Raw genomic sequence first — 17,733 nt, 5'->3', positions numbered from 1 at the left:
TCAGGGAAAACTGCTTGCGTTACAGCTGCTCCTATTCAAAAGTGTTCAAGTATATCCAGAATTAGTAAGTGTCAAATATAAACAGAGGTAAAAATATAAGCCAAAAGTATTAAAAAAGTAAAATTTTACATTCTACCAGGATCTAAATGTACAGTGTAAAAATAATGACATAAATTATGGGTTATTGCCCGGAAGTAAATATTGCACATTATGTGCACAGTTCAAATGAATGAATTATAATTGCAGGTGAAACAAAATATTAACCAGGAATATGTAACAGCGGACCTGTTTAGATGTGTAGCAAAACAAAAAACATCAATTACCATGATGTGCTGACCACATCTACGGCTTTTCATTTTAACCCTCATCAGTACATGTGGCAAAACCTATTAATTTGTACACTTGGGGTCCAGCTGGACCCCAGTAGTATTTCATCTGTTTCACATTTCTGTACCTGTCCATATCCTCTCATTATATATTTTCTTAAAACATGTGTTGTCTGTAGATACAAATATGAAAGCAACAATGAAACTTGGGTGACTTGCAATGTTTTTATTCAAGAGTAAATTGGAGTAACACAAAATTTTCACTATTTTCATACTTTTGTGATTTTTTGGTGCAGAATCATGTGCAGGAAATGGAATTAACATGTCCCATTATACCTCTGATGGTACAAAATAAGGAGACATTAATCGTTCGTAGTAGAATAGCATATACATGGTCCTTTTGATTAAAACTGCCCTCTTTGCCACTGGGGTCCAGGTGTAAGTGCGAGTGTAATTGATGTCCTGTTTTAAGTTACTGTATTGTTTTTAAGTTATTCTCTTCTTTTTCACTGTGAAGCACTTTAGTCACCTTTTGGGCTGTTGTGAAGGTTTACAGGAAAAAAAATTTGATTGCCATAGTTCAGATGATTACTATTAATGATTACTGATATGTATTGCTTACAATATTAGTGTAAGAACTACTGAACTGAAATGAAACACAATGCAACTGAAGCAGTCATCACAAGAGCAGCATAACACAAGCATGCATAAATAAAAGTGGCGTGGTTGTTAGCGCTTTCGCCTTGCAGCTAGAAGATCCCCGGTTTGCGTCCCGGCCTTCCTGGGATCTTTCTGCATGGAGTTTGGATGTTCTCCCTATGCATGAGTGGGTTTTCTCCAGGTTCTCTGGCTTCTTCGCACAGTCCAAAAATATGATGAGGTTATTTGATTATACTAAATTGCCCATAGGTCTGAATGTGAGTGTGATTGTTTGTCTGTATATATAGCCCTGTGATAGACTGGTGACCTGTCCAGGGTGTCCCCTGCCTTTGCTCCGAGTCAGCTGGGATAGACTCCAGCCTCCCTGCTACCCTAATTAGGATTAAGTGGTGTACGGATAATGGATAAATGCACAGTGTGGCTGGGGTTGACATGGACCCCGAACGATTTTTTTTATATATACACCACAAACCTGGCTGGAATCAAGTAAGCTTTGGTGTATGTGATGGCAACTAGGTGGGTGACAACTACCTAAAGGGATTGAAAAATCCAACTTGCAACTAAAAAGACATGACAATTTTTTATATATATATATATATATATGTATATATATATATATATATATATATATATATATATATATATATATATATATATATATATATATATATATATATATATATATACACATACATACACACACACACATATATATATATATATATATATATATATCAGCTTTATGATACTGAAGGTGTCTCAGAAACTTAAAAGAAATAAGGGCATACAACCAGCTGATGACAACAAACAGAACTTTGCACCAATATTTCTGGGTACCATACTGCAGATAGCTGGCCAACATTTAGTAGCATTAAAATAGTGAGGTTCTGACAATCTGCCTTTCTTAATCTAACATGTCAAAGTTGGTATGTAATGTTGGAGGTGTATGTGCTCCTCTATAGACTAAAGCCATGCAAACTGAGGCTTTTATGCTCTCTGCAGTTTCATTGTGGACTCATCTATGTTCTAGAAGGTGGGAAAAAAAAATTCATCTGCATTGTATATCTTTACAATGTACATAAATTGTTTGTATTTTCATGTAGGTTATCTTTCCCTCTGAGAAGGGGGCTCTCAGATCCGTTTGGGGAATCCCTTGCCCAAATGAAAAAAATTCCAGGTGGTAACAAAGTAAATAATGCTATTTAAAAAAAAAAAAAAAAAAATCTTAAAATTTTGTATAGCACATATTACCAATAGAATTTTGAAGCATGTTTAATATTGTTTACATTTAGAGCATTTCTACGAGACAAGGGATGCAATATATCCAGACTGGCACTCTCAACCACCCAATCTAAAAGGGTTGTACAATATGTGGAGTCTTCACCCTCAAGGTAAGTGTGTCATGGTCCCTCCCTCCTCAGTGCTACGTCCCTGGCCAGCTGACGATCCCGGCTGATTGGACACAGCTGCAGAGAGAGCGCAGCTGTGCCCGATCACTGATCAGCGGCATTTAAAACTGACTCCCCTGACCAGTCACCGCTAGATCATTGCTCCTGCTGGCTCCCCGCCAGCCACTCCGCCCGAGTCTGCTTCAGCTCCGGACTCCCTCCGCCTGCTCTGTCCTGCCCGGCTGCTAGCCGGAGCCCTGGAGCTCTCCGCAGAGGGCCCGGCCTGTTCCCAGAGCTTCCCCCCTCTGTCTCTGCCTCGGCCCCCGCCGCCACCGATCTCTGCTGCACTCCTGCAGCCTCGGGCTCTTTGCTGCACGTCGGCAGCCCCGGTGCACGCTACCACTGACTGTCGGCTTCTGAACTGCCTGCCTCTCTCCCTGTTTGGACTTGTTGGTCGTGAGTCTAGCAGTTTTGTTTAGGTCTTAGCCCATGTAGTGGCCAGTTTTGCTTATTATTCTTGGTTATTTTAGAGCTCTGTTTGGTTTTAGTTAAATTTGTCAATTTCTGAATGGAGTTTGGTTGCCTTGGTTAGCTCAGCCAGTGTCTTGTGTTTCTTTTGAATAAATCCTTGTTTAAAAACAACTGTCTGCCTCCTGTGTGCCTGCACTCTGGGTTCAAACCCCCTATGGGCCCCTGAAAAAGTGTCACATTAGTCCTTGGATAATGCTCCTAAATCAGTCACTAACATTGTGTTTTTTGAGAAAGTATTCTTCAGCATGAATTATGATGATTTCAACTGTTAAAATCAACCAATATTTATGTCTGTGTGAACCCTCTGTACTACATCTTTTATGCTGGCCATAAACAATGAAAACTACAGTACGTTTTAAAAATAATTTGCTAATTTTATTTTCATTTTGCTGAGAGCGTTATTAAGGGCAAGGAAGAAATTAAGTTCAAAACGTCAGCCAAGGACCTGGAAAGATATCGTTTTGAGATCGCTATAACGCTGTTATTAAGGATTGGCATGTACGCGGTTGTTTTTGAAACCCCTCAAATTTTCATATGAATTTTGTTGTGAGTGAAGTGAGCCATGTGAAAGGCTGACCCAGAATAAAATCATAGTTGATCTCTTGAAATGTTACTGAGACATTTGTTAAATGGATACCCATTGTATCTATATACTTAGTATTAACAAGCCATTGATATCCAATTGTGAAATGCTGCTTACTGGAAGATATTTTCCTAAAAACACCTTCTAATTTTTTTAATGTTTTAAATAGATAACCTGAGTCAGTGCTGTCACTTTTGTGGGAGAGGAGGATTGTGACGAGCCTGATGAGCCATATTGGGTAACACTGTCAAATTATCTAATATATGCTACGAGTAATCATAATAGTAGTGGTCTTATGTTAAGTTAATGATATTTTAAGTATAATCATAGTCCAGTACTTATAATAATGTAAATACAGTAATTTTATATTTCTGATTGGCTGTGATAGCTGTCCCTGGTGGTACCACCACTCCTGTGTCAAACACCCATCTGTGGATGATCAGTTTATTTGTGCTGCTTGTGTTTAGTGTGTGTTTGATTTTGTTTTCAAGAAAGAAAAGCTAAACTTTCACCAAGATAGCTTCCTTTCATTTGGAGTATGATTGGTCCACTGACTTCTTTCTTTTGTCATATTTTCCTTTATCACCCAGATGGCATTTTTCCAGTTTCCAAGCAAAAAACTCAATGGCAGCCACCAGATACACAAGACCTTTTACAACAGTAGCAGAGATGAAGATGTGCCTGCTGGGAGAATTTGGTGGTTGTCACTTCTTGCAATACTGCTATAATGGGGGAGTCAGATTTTAACTGACCCAACAAAATCTGACTCCCCCACAGCTTCTCCACTGTAATGACTAGATAATTGATACTTCATACAACAGTAGCAGAGGTCCAGATACGCCTGCTGAGAAAATCTGGAGGGTGTCAGATTTTGTTATTACATATCAAACAACCTGCATGGTTAACTCAACCTTCATATTTCTACTGATGTCATAGTTTTGAAATAGTCATTCTGCTGTTAATCTGCCAATAATTTACTATATTTTTTTAACTTGTTGTGATTTGGTGTTTATGCTGTTGTAGCAAAGTAATTTCCCAGGTCTGGGATATAAAGTAAAGTATTTCTATTCTATTGTTAACTGGCCCAACAAAATAACAATAAAAACAGGGAGATTCTTTGCTTCACTTGGGTGAGTCTAGGACTGAAAAAAACTTGAGGCTGTCATGAAAACTTCCATCTTTGAGTTCACATTAACATAAAAACTGATAACGCAGTCAACTAGAGATATTGTCTGAACCAAATGTAGCTTCATGTCACAATAATACAAAAGAAACACATTGAGTACTTTTAATAGTAAAAAGAAAAGTTATTTTTGGTCATAACTGACACGAGCAGATATGACAAGTTGTACAATATTGCAGATTCTGAATTGTCAGATAAGAAATAGGAAAAAAATTAAGGTGTTTAAATTAAGGTGTTTATCTTATAGTTCCTGAGATGTAGTTCAGTCTCAAAGTTAAATGTGCAAAAACCCTGGTGAAAGTGGGCCGAAAGAAATTAGTTTTTTCATTAAATGTGGAGGAAAGCATTTGATGTACTGAGCTAAAACTTTACAGACACCAGTTAAAATATCAAAAGTTTATGATAAAAGAACCTGTGGAGGTAGGTTTTAATGAAATACCTGAAGTAAAATTTAATGATAAAGCATTTAAAACAATCGAACAAGACGACACTTAACAGCGCATAAGCCACAAATTCCTTTTCAATTTTATTTTTAAAATATTCATTTACGAACAAACAGTGTTACAAAACCGTATTAAGATATAGTCCTGGTCCATAAAATAGAGGCAAAAAAAAAAAAAAAGATTACGTGCAGCACTCAAGAAAACGGCAGACAAATTCTGATGGTACACTGAGTGTACATGGATTGAGTTTTTTCACATGACACTCCCTAAGTCAAAAGTCAAACTACTTACCATTTCAGTCCAGGCTATATTTTATTCCAAGGATTTCCAGTGGTATTCTCCATAACTGCAGAGAAATCTGAGCCTTTCCTTAAATATAGTGTCTAATTTTTTCCGGAGTAACAACCTTGGAGATGAGAGATTTTCACACAGAGATAGAAGTTGGGTTGTCTCCAACCCAAGTGGGTTGGAGACCATGGTGGCTTTTTGTGCCAAAATGACGAGTGATTGAATCGCCACCTCATGTTGTTTTAGGGATGCAGGAACACTCCCCAGTCGACCCAAAAGAGGGTTTGCTGGCATTTGCTGACCTATTGCCACACTGATGCTTGCACATACTGTCCTCCAAATTGACTTGATTTTGTTGCATTCCAACAAGCAGTGTAGACCAGGACCAGCATGAATCTTACATTTAGGGCAGTTTGGTGAAACTCCTGATTTGTACTTTCTAAAAATGTCTGGAGAAATACAAATATTATGTAGAATGTTGTACTGTAACTCTTTATAGCTGTTGCATATTGAATCTTGGAGGGTAGCTGGAGAATCCCATCCCATACATCATTATCACTCCAACATCTGAGCAGATTACACCAAGATGTTAACACATAAGCTTGTTAGAGTTCAAACTTACTAGTTCAAAGTACAACTGAGATATGAAGCACCTTTGTTCTTTGTGGTCTACGAAGACCATCTCTAGTGTGTGTAGTTCTCTGGAGAGTTCCAACGACTTTGCTTTTATATACAAAGTGCCTAAGTATTGCCTGTAAGTATTTGAAGAAATCCTTGTTCAATATATGGTGTTAGGTTTTCAGTCATTCAGATGTCTTAAATCTACCATTCTCAAAGAGATCATACACTCGGGTGATGCCAGCATTCTGCCAGAGTCTAAAATTTGGACCAGCAGTTGTGGTGAAAACTCTGGGTTGTCCACCAATGTTGTTAGAATGTTTAGTGGGTGGTTAGCTTCCTCTATTTCCTCCATGTCCACAGGACATTAGTTACCAAATGGTTGTTCTTGAGATGGAGAGGAAGTTCCTTCTCATGCCTATCAAACAAGTTAACAGGGAGGAAGGTCTACCAATCACTGATTCCAGCTCAATCCAGGGGGAGTCTGAATGCTCATTTCTCCATGAAGAGATAATTCTGGCTTGTGTAGATAATACATAGTATTCCACATTTGGTAGACCCCACCCACCCTGATATACAAGTAGCTGCAGAGTCTCTAGTTTAACTTTAGGTTTCCTGCCAGCCCAAATGAAGTCTGTCATTGCATTGTTAATAATCTTAATGTCATTTAGGGTACAGTATTTTTGGTAGGATTGCCATCTTAATTGGGTTGATTGAATGAAATACGAAGCCTTTTCCATCTTCTTAAGGTTTCTTTAAAATTGCTTATCAAGCCACAGATATGTTCTGCCTATGGTTGACTGATTTTAGGGGAAACCTTAACCCCCAAATAATTAAATCCAGAGGGAGCCCTGCGAAAGGTTTAACATTAACCGGGTCAAAGTTTCCTCCATTATCCAAGATCATTGTTTCTGATTTGTCAAAGTCAACTATATATACAGATTTTAAGCAAAATTCCGTTATACACTCAGGTAAAGCCACTAGGGATTCAGTGGGGTTAGTCAATGCTACAAGGATATCATCCGCATATAACAATTTTTTTTGTTTTCTACTAATCATTACACCTTTAATATTTGTATTTTGTCTGATAGCCAGTGCTACACGTTCTATAACAAGATCACATAGAAGAGGGGGGAAGTGGGCTGTCTTGTGCTGTGCCTCTTGTGAGTCTAAAAGGAACACATAACAGACTATTAGTTATAACTGAGGCTGTAGGTGATTTATATAGGAGTTTAATCCATCTGAGAAATGGGGCCCAAACCAAAATCTTCTCATTGCTTCAAATAGGTACTCCAGTTCTATTCTATCAAAGGCCTTGTCAGCATCCATAGACACAATAGACCCTGGTATTTGGTTAGAATTCAAATGACAAATAATATTAAGGAAGTGTCTTGTGTTATAATAGGAGTGTCGGCCCTTGATAAAACCTGTCTGGTCTGCATTCATTATAGAGGCCACGACCTGCTCAAGTCTTAGAGCCAGTATCTTGGATAGTATTTTATCATCAACTCCCAGAAGACTAATTAGTCGATAGAAAGAGCATAGTTCTGGGTCCCTATTTTTCTTTGAAAATGATACTAAGATGGCCCTGTATATTCTGGGAGCTTGGAGTCTTTAAATGATTTATTAAAGACCCTTAACAGAATGTTTTCAATTTATTCCTTCATAACTTAAAAGAATTCCACTGGGAACCCATCTTCTCCAAGACATTTCCCTGATTGTAGAGAATAAATGGCTTTCTTTACTTCTGACAGAGAAATGGGAGACTTCAGGGTCTTTATTTGGTCCTCTGATATCTGTGGGATAGTTATTTATGAAGTGACCTGTGCTTGGCCTCTCTAAACCAATCTCTGATCGATAACGATTTGTATAAAATTCTTTGAAACTTGCATTGATTTGCCTGTTGTCTAGTTGCTTCTGGCTAGATTCGTCTTGGATGACTGATATAAAGGACTTAGCAGGGGCGTTCTTTGCTAAACATGCTAGGAAGCAAATTGGTTTGTTAGCTGATTCAAACAGCTTTTGTTTAACAAACATACAATTTAATTTTAAAAAAGAAAGTAAGTGTGGCAGTACATGGTGATGAAGCTCAAACCAGGATTTTCAGCCTGTTGACTACAGCAGTGCACCAAAGTATAAAGAAAAAGTCAGTAGTTCAGATGTAATATGAACTTTTTCCAACAGAGTCGTTCTCTTTGTCTCCCATAAAGCTTAGTCTGGTGATGAACAGACAACAGTTGCTGTATCAACAGTCTCTCCCATTTCAGCTGCTGAAGCTTGGAACTTCTCAGGAGGAGTCATAGGTGTCTTGGTGGCCTCCTAACTAGTCTCTTTCTAAGAACTCCTTCAGAGGAGTCATAGGTGTCTTGGTGACCTCCCTCAGTAGTCTCCTTTTTGGTAACTCATTACTTATTGTATTATAAGCAATAAAAGTTGAAAAACTAGTGTGTGTATGTGTGTTGGGGGGTACTCTTTATAGGCAGTGTACTTGTCGATCCTTTATTTTTACATTGTAGTAAAAATTAAGAAACCTCATCAGAAAACACAAATAGATGATTAACATGTGACTAATTGAGTAAAACCTTAATGAAGTCACTAAACAAGAGATTAAACCTGAATTCTGTGGAACCTCATCTCAAGGACTTTAAGTTTGTGGGCAACTTCATGAACTTTTACTGAACCTGGCATGGGGAGATCTTGGCAGGGGTTCAGTTTGCGTCCAGTGTGCATATGCTGGTGTCATTGCAGGGTTCCTTGCTGGTTGGACATTCGTCCACACTGGCCAAAACTGTACTGTTCACCATTGGCAGAGTGCTGACAAGTCTGAGAGTTTCGTCCATCTGTGCGACTCTGCTTCGAAAACAGAGTTAGACAAGGTTTCCTGCAGCACTGAAGAATGGATGCCTTACCTGAAATGAGAGCACCACTGTTGAGATTTGAAGACAATTTTACCTGTTGTAATTTAACATTCATTTGTCTGACCTGATGTCTGGATAAAATACTTTGGCTCACGATCCAAGGTGAGTCATTAAATATTTAGAATCTGCTGATATATCCCTCAATAATTCACACATCAGCTATTGCAGATGAGCTGCAATATCCAGTTGCACCACAGGGTGGAGCTTCTTACCACACCCTCAAGACCAATCTGTGTTGGAAAGCACAGAGCATTGTTGTGTTGTGGAATTAATGACTTCACAACTTCAAGCTTCTTCAGTTCTGACTCTAAGTTCTAATTCACTTAAGGGTTTACAGGTTCAAGTGTGATAGTTGCCTATGTCTCACCAGTGGAGGCAGTGGAGAGTCAAGGAGTCAGTCTTCAGATTGAAAGAAGTTGTGTTTATTCCTCAAAGTACAGGTCAAACACACAGAGATACCCCGGGGTACGTCTAAAGATCCCTCCTGATGCACTGGCTTTTATACTGTCCGGTCCTGGTGGTTTCCATGCCCCAGGCCCATCCTCCTTTTTACGACAGGCCTCATACATTTGTCACCATTATACCACCTGTTTCATTCCTAATGGTGTCTGGGCTCTTTGGTGCTTTCCAGAAATTAATGATTGATGGGCAGTTTCACCAGGAGGAGGTAACCCCCACCTCCTGGCTCTGTGCCCACCCAATCAAAACACTTTATTTACCTTTTCTGCATATACATCAGGTTTTATTTTTATCAGGGTATCTCATCAGTCACAGTCTTTCAACATAGCATCTTATCCCACATGGTGTTCAACACACAGACATAGCATCTTATCCCACATGGTGTTCAACACACAGACATAGCATCTTATCCCACATGGTGTTCAACACACAGAGGCACTTAGTTGGAAATAGAAGACCAGCCACACATTACATAGCAATGGGACTGAAATAGAAGTCTGTGTACACAAGTGTAGTCAGTACCATGCACTTTATCATAATGAGAAAACAACTGTTCGTGGCTTAGTGCCTAATGGCTACCCACGACAGCGTATTTTGCCACTACATTCCCCCCTTTGGTCCTGAAAGGACCACAATCCTGTGACACACTTGGTCTTGATCAGCACCCCATGCTAAAAACACACTTGATTAGTATACATATATAGTAAACAATATGGGGAATACCCCAGAAAGCCTCCCATTGTGACCATTAACTGTTACCTCACTTCCTGACAATGAGGATCACTTGTTGACATATGCCCTGGATGCAAGCGCAGCCAGCTGATACTGTCAGAGTCCCCCCAGGGACTAGCCCATCCAGAGGACTCAGTGATCATCCTTGCCCGGCTCCTAGCTGTCCCCATGACATGGCGAGGGAAACCTCCTCCCCCTTAGGCAATGGGAAGGTAAAACCCACACCAGGTGACAGGGGCAGCATCCCTGTCTACCAACCCAAGATATGAGGCATAAATAAAAGTCAGATAATTGATAGTCAAACCATATCAAATCACAAGCATACATACAAGTACCTAGGAATGTGCCTAAGTGAGCATGCATATGCGGAGAGTGAACTATAAGTGGATCATGAGAGAACTAAATAATCATTAGGTGAACGTTTCACATCAGGAGTAGTCATCCTGGTGCAGGGAACAGGAACCTCTTGCCCAGGAGACTTTTGAATCTTTTATAACTCTACTGATAATACGTCGGTAATGGACACATCAACAATGCTTTTAAGATATTCTAACTTGGTGATCGGTAAAATAGCCATAGATAAATGTAGAATACACAGATAATAGATTGCAAACTGAGTTAATCTGCAAACAGTTAACACTTACAGTTCGTTCAAGAGAAAGGTCTCTGGCCCAACTTGTGAGGATACCCTCTTTTGTTTTTTTATGACGTTTTCAATATTGTTATGCATTTTCAGCAGCAGGCATAGCTGTAGCTATCAGAGATTCCCTCCTGCCGGTGAAACACAAGCCAAACCATCAGTACTTTCTCCAAGGTTTACTACTCTTGGGCTACATCAGTGGACATATGTCCTTAGTTTACGTCATAGATAACGATATTTCCCTATAGATACTATTACTAATCATTATCATTATCATGTAGCACACATGTAATAGTTGTCTTATATTGCAACATTGACTCATCCCCAACCAACGTGTTAATTATTTTAGGTTCTGGGACCTGAGTTGTGATCTCGACTTTATCATTATAAACTGAAGATAAAAAAGGAAAACCCTCCATAGTCCCATCCTCCCACAATCTTTCCCATGGAAACATGTTGGTTCCCGTAAGGCCTCCCACTGAGGCCATCCTTCTATATACACCATATCTTCGCCCATTACCACTTTACCCTCTTCGTCAGCAATGTCCACCATGCCTTGGCAATTCTGAGCAGTTGGGTTTCTATCCATGGTGGGTTATGTCCGTCACAGCTGCTCATCCTGGGGAATTTGTCCCGGGGTATGAGGTGGAGGAAAAAGAGGAGGGTCTGCCGTCATGATCCCCCTCACCACAGTCTCCATTCCACGTATTGCCTCAGCCTGGCGCTACATTCCACGTATTGTCTCAGCCTGACGCTCCAGTCGCCCTTGACAGAACGAGATTAGCATAAAGTTGGCCTGTATTGTCAGGTCCATGTCCCGCTGCATTTTGCTGTGCTGCTCCTGCCACTGGACAGATTGGTTCTCCAGAAGCGTATTTCTACGTCGCAGGCTGGCCTCTGACTCCTTCAGGCGTTCCCATTCCCCGTAGTTCGCCCTGTGTTTCTCTTTATAGAGGCGACTACTCTCTCACCGCCTGATCGTTGCCAAGGCTTGCTGTACTCGTTGGGACAGCCCGCTTTGCATGATAACAAAAGTCTGTCTGGTCATAGTGGCCACCTCATTACAGAGGTCATCATAGTTAGTGTATCGGTCAATTAAGCGCAGCAAATGTCTAGCTAGCTGATCTTTATCACTGTCGGTATATGTAGACATGGGTGGAGGGGCTTGTGTTCATCTGCATATCCGTCGTCCAGGCGGTGGTAGTCTGTCCTCGTCGGCAGCCGGTACAGGTGGAGGGTCATGAACCTCTGGATCTTCTGGGCTCTGTGGGCTATCCCGGATTGCCACTGGCTCAGGGGCTGCCATCCCTGGAGCTGCAGGTGGCCCCTTCAATTGTGGTGGCATCAGGGTGTGGATCACCACTGATTCTCCCGAAGTCTGGGCCGGTCGACCATCCCGTCCCTCTGCAGGTGATCCACTTCTGTCATTACCTAACTGGTGATAAGGACGGTATGTGCTCACATTAGCAGGGAAGTGCTCCAGCCTGTGGCCGTGTAGAGTTAGGCCCGTTGGGAGCAGGCTCCTGCCATGTGTCCGTGTCTGAGGGCATCTGCCATCTGGAATAGCATGCCTCTGCCATTTTACAGTCTGCGTGGAGACTATGTTACTATATTACCATAACCTACTTATGTACAAGAATTGTGCATACAAGAATTTTTCGTACATACCTGTGGAGAGTGGATGGTGACTTACTCTTCAAATGGTCATAACTCCTTGGAGCTATCTCCACTATCATGCGGCTGTATATTATTTACACGGTCTGCAACTTGCACCTGCACTAATGGAAACTGTACAGTTATGCCTTTAAACACGCTGGAGAACATGAGGTGCAGCACTGGTATGATGCAACAGGTCACCACCAGCACCATTAGGAGGAGCATTCCCAATGCTATCCCGATCATTTTCAGGTACTTTAGCCAACCCCACTTTCCCAACCAGTCCCACAGACCCTTTGAGTGTTCCAATTAGAATTTTGGACATGCTCATCTCGCATGCGTCGCATTTCTTCGAGGACACGTGTTAAGTTACCACTCAGTCCTGAGTGCAATGGGATTACAGTACAACACTCTTCTCCAATTACATCACAAATCCCTTGATCTGGAGCCATAAGTGTTTCTATAACAAACCTATTCTGGAGTGTCATTATCGATGTGGCATGTAATTGTTCTTTTATTAGTCCAAGCCCTGTGATGGTGAAGTTAATGAATCTCTGTTGATTATACCAGAGGAGGTTCACCCATCGGCTATTCCGAGCTATGTATTGTGCGTTGCTTATTTGGCCATACCAGGGGATCGACCCTAATGCTCGTCCTGTTTCTATCCAGCCGGAACTTAGTCCCACCTGTTCTTCTGGCACCCCATAAGGGATTTGATCCCAGCTGATACATACTTCTCCCGAATTTCTCCACTCCCAATTCCAACTCCCTTTATCATTTTCTTTGTCTGAATCATCTATACTCCGTTTGTCCCTGTGGTACTCCTGATTCTCCTTGCGGGTAATCAGAGACAACTGTCCTGTTAACATCAGTGGTGCACATATTCCCTCCCAATTTGGTGACAGATACGACAATAAAGAAGTATTGTGTTCACATGTCCAGAATATGTCTCCCAATGGGGCCGTTCCTATTTTGAAAGCTAGTAATCGATACTGTGCTATAAAGGATGAATTTTTTTCATAGATTACCCGTCCTCCGTCTGCCACCACCTGTGCACACCTAATATGGGCCTTCGGACTAGTCTCACATATTTTGATTGTGGCCGTGGCATTCCCTGTAGACGTTGTGGGGTACCATGTTTCTCTGTTGCATTGCACCAACCCCGCTGCATCCGTCATGTTGGGCGTCGACCTCTTGGTGACATACTCCAGCTCATCTCCCTTCGCTATACAGAATGGAAAGATCATCAGGTTTATACACCACTGGAGGTAGTACCATCGTAATCTCATATCCTTCATGTTGAATCCTTCGTGGACAAATGTCCGCTTTCTCACTCCATCCCTGTAATTTACCTGCCATGTGCATTGCGCAATGTGCAAAGCATCTAGAAAGATCTGGACAGCCCCCTATCACGCTCCCTGGTAATATTTTAAGCTGAGGTATTCTCCTAGCATTATAGCAGGCAGTACATTCTTGCTTTCTTATCTTTTTGGCTAAAAACATTGCCTCTACTGAGTACCTTAACCATCTTTGGAACATGTTTGTGTTCCATTGAGTGGTCTTTATTTTCTCAAGATCTCTTTTGTGACGTGTATCGTCCATCAGTTGCATTTTCATTCTGGCTTCTCCTGCTGTCATCTTTTGTGTTGTCTGCTTGTTTTGACATGTAGTGTTTGTGCATCTTACCCGAATGGTCACCATCCCTTCTCCACGGCAGTCTGCATTACGTGGATAACCTAACCAGTGCTTACCTACTGATCCATCTTCCGTAAAAACAATTGTTAGTACATAATCATACATATCTGCCTTCACATATAATGCTTGACCAATCGCCCCGCTATCTATGGTACCCGTGTTAGTGACTAGTGTGATCATAGCCAGAGCACAGTTCTGTAGCGAGTGAGTTAATGAGTGGGGCACTATAGCAGAAGGTTTTGTGAGAAGGACCTCCCCCCTTGCCAACCCAGAAAGGGTTAGCATCAAGAAGAAAGGCCAAATAGTCTGAGTCCGAGTAAAGCCATCCACCCTCCGGCAACGGCGAGAAGGTGTAGGTGTGGGGATCAGCTTTGTGTTGGTGCGGCAGGGTCCATGGGAGACGCAGAGGACAACGTCCGGAATGGCGCCGCAACCCTGCCATCCCGTTCATCGTCACTGATGGGAGGTCTCATATCTCCTGCCACTCTGCCACCGCCCACGCCTTCACTGTCATGAGATAATGAGCCACTAGCTGCGTCATCAGAATCAGGAGAAGGGGAATGCCTGTTCCGGGAGTGACGGGCCAACAACCTCGCTGACCGTCTCTCTCCCTGGGGAGGAGACGGGGCACTGACGGAGAAATCAGAAGAGGTAGAGGTGGAGGGAGATGCGGAGTGTGAGGGCTTGGGGGCACATGACGCTGCCCCTTCATCATACGGCGGCATGGATAGAGATGTGGACGGACTAGGCAGGTGACCCGGTGGGTCAGATGGACGGTGGCGAGTGCAGTGATTACGGTGGAACCAGTAAGGCTTACCTTCGACTTTGAGAGCAGTTGGAGTGGTAAGAATCACTTTAAATGGCCCGTCTCTACGGGGCTCGTTCCACTGCCTCCTAAACACTCTTATGAACACCTGGTCTCCCACCTGGATATTGCGAACATCCACCGGGATGTGCGTGTCGTCCTTGTTGTTGGCCTCTTTCACCTGTTGGAAGACAAGTCTGTGGATTTTGGTCAATGCTCGCAAATAATCACCTGACTCACGTTCAAACTGTGGCAAAGAGGGTCCCTCCACGGGGCCTCTGTGCTGTGGCATAGGCATAGGGCGTCCTGTAAGCATTTCATGCGGGGTTAAATGGGTTAGTCTGTTAGTCTGGGAACGCACAGCCATTAAAGCTATAGGTAAAGCATCAAGCCAGGTCAGTTTTCAAAATGCCATTGGCTCGCTCCACTGAGCCTTGTGACTGAGGATGGTACACACACCCAAACTTTTGTTTAATTCGCAATTGCTTAAACATTTTCTTCACTACCTCTGACACAAAGTGGGGGCCACTGTCTGACGATATAGTGTCTGGTAAGCGAAATCTAGGAAACACCTCTGTGCACAGAAACTTCGCTACCACCTTATGATCCCACTTGGAGCTCGGGCAGGCCTCAATACATCGACTAAACCTGCAAACAACAACAAGGATGTACCTCTTGCCCTGTACCCGCTGGACCATATCCACAAAGTCCATCATCAAATGTTTGAATGGGCCTTCAGGAACAGGGATGTGGGCTAAAGGGTGTGTGAACATTTTCCTAACATTATACTTTGGACAGTGCTGGCATAAAGACAAGTCCCTATCCACCATAGCTGCCATATAGGGCGACCACCATACTGCTTGTAGTTTCCTCAGCACCTGAGCCCTAGAACAATGATCTGGTTCATGTGTAATCTTTATGGCAACAGTTAATAATTATAGTGGCAACACGAAATGGCCATGAGCGCTTCTCCACAGGCCCTCGTACGGGGTGGTGGTTCGTATAGCCCCCCTTTGCTGCCAAGAGATCGTTTGCTAGCACCCGATTGAATATAGATGGGGAGTGCACAAACCCTTGAGGTTGACATGTATAGGTGTATTGCTCTCCCACATAGGTGAATGCAAACAAATACTGAGACTGAGGAGGAACTGGCACGCTGAAGAAGGCTGAGCATAGATCTATCACTGTATACCACTTAGTTTCTGGTGGTATGTTAGACAGCAGTGTGTGTGGGTCAGGGACAACTGGTGTTTCTTCTGTTACAATGGCATTAATGGCTCTAAGATCATGCACTAGCCTATAGTCATTACCACCCTGCTTACGTATTGGAAAGATGGGTGTGTTGCAGGTGCTTTTAACTTTTACTAAGACTCCTGTTCTTAACAGCCCTGATATTATAGGCCTGATTCCCTCTGTGGCATCTCGCTTTAATGGATATTGTCTTTGATATGGCAATTTAGTCCCTATTTTTGTTTGAAATTGCAGGGGCTCAGCTGACTTTACTAGACCTACATCTGTTTTATGCATGGACCATACCTGAGGAGGAACTTGTTCTAACAAGGCTTCATGTTGTTGTGAGATCACCATCTGTTTCTTAACCTCATTTGGTAGCATTACTTCTTCTGCTATTGCTTCATCTGCACTGGTGCACTGTATTCTGAGAAAGAGTCCATCTGGTGAGACACTGAGGAACTGGCAATCTGTTGGAATCCAGTCCTGTATTTGTTGGCTTTGGCTTATCATGGGTCCTAGATCATGTGTCAAAGTCCTCTGCAATCAGTAGGGTGATGTGTGGCGATGATCCTGGTACTTGAAACCAGTCATTCATGTCATCTGCAAGCTTCACCCTTGCTGCTGCTCCTTGAGGTCTCACAATGATATTGTCATATTGTAGAATGGTTGTAGTATTGTTCATTACTTCAGTCCAGCATTCCTCATAGTCTCCATGGTCTAAAGTCTTGTCATACAGCATGGTACAGTGTAATGGCAAGGTTGGTTCTCGGGCTTTATCGTACTGGTGCATTATCTGTGGCTTCCGGGTTTCCCATGTCAGGGACAAGTGGGAGTTCAGGGTGGTTAACCTGGCCCAGAACACTCGTGCATCCCTTTGCGGCTTCTTGGTCTGTGGGGAATCTGGAGTCGTTATTAGGGACATTATGGACTCGGCACTAAAAACATCGTCATCTGAGACATCAAAATGCACTCCATCTGGTGAACACATTATCTTGGCATTGAGTTTGCATAGTACATCTCTTCCCAACAAATTTATAGGTGTGTCTGCAGATCTTATTTCCTATCTTCATGGACACTGGCTCAGTCAGGGGAGTAATCTGTGTAATCAGTATTGTGCTCCTGGTTTCCGTCCCCTTCTTCACAGTGAGGTCGGATGGGACGGTTCTGCTCCGCAGGACCACATCTTTAGTTTTAGGAGTCTCTTTCTTTATTGTCACATCTATGTGGAATTGCACCAGTTCGCTCATTCTCTCATCGTCTCTCTCATCTTCCCTTTCTCCCTGATAGTACTCTGCCTCTGAGTCACTCTCTTCTTCGCTGGATACGTGGTGCGCATCCCGATGACCCTGGTGTTGTTCTGGGTCCTCCGCCTGTGTCTGTATCCTCTGCTTTTTTGTTTTTTGTCTGGAGTGCCCCTCCTTGTGGGTGATTTTTTCCTGCCCTGTCCTGTCCCTACTGCACTCCTCTTTTAAGTCTTGTTCCAACTTTTCTTTTTCTTCCTGCTGTATCTGGGCTTCTGATGTAGAACATAGTTGTTTAACTTTATTTGCACTTGTTTCTAACTTTTGAGTTTCT

At 42.4% G+C, this 17,733-nt stretch overlaps 1 protein-coding gene across 10 annotated transcripts in view; it reads right to left on the bottom strand.

The window, feature by feature from the left end:
• Positions 1–5,184: 5,184 nt before the first annotated feature.
• The window catches only part of LOC118470853 (zinc finger protein OZF-like), a 29,133-nt gene continuing 16,584 nt past the window's right edge, over positions 5,185–17,733 (bottom strand). For 7 of the 10 annotated variants that reach the window (XM_035951851.2, XM_055005164.1, XM_055005166.1 and 4 more), the window contains one exon: positions 9,339–15,106. In XM_035951851.2, coding sequence (XP_035807744.2) covers positions 14,486–15,106 — 621 coding nt within the window. In that variant the 3' untranslated portion in view covers positions 9,339–14,485. Of the gene's footprint in view, positions 8,930–9,338; positions 15,107–17,733 lie in introns of those variants that run through there. The other 3 variants (XR_008599737.1, XR_008599736.1, XM_055005163.1) reach the window with 1 other exon arrangement.

Source organism: Amphiprion ocellaris, chromosome 19, assembly GCF_022539595.1.
Source record: "Amphiprion ocellaris isolate individual 3 ecotype Okinawa chromosome 19, ASM2253959v1, whole genome shotgun sequence".
Taxonomy (NCBI): Eukaryota; Metazoa; Chordata; class Actinopteri; family Pomacentridae; genus Amphiprion; species Amphiprion ocellaris.
This window is presented reverse-complemented; position numbering and strand designations above follow the sequence as displayed.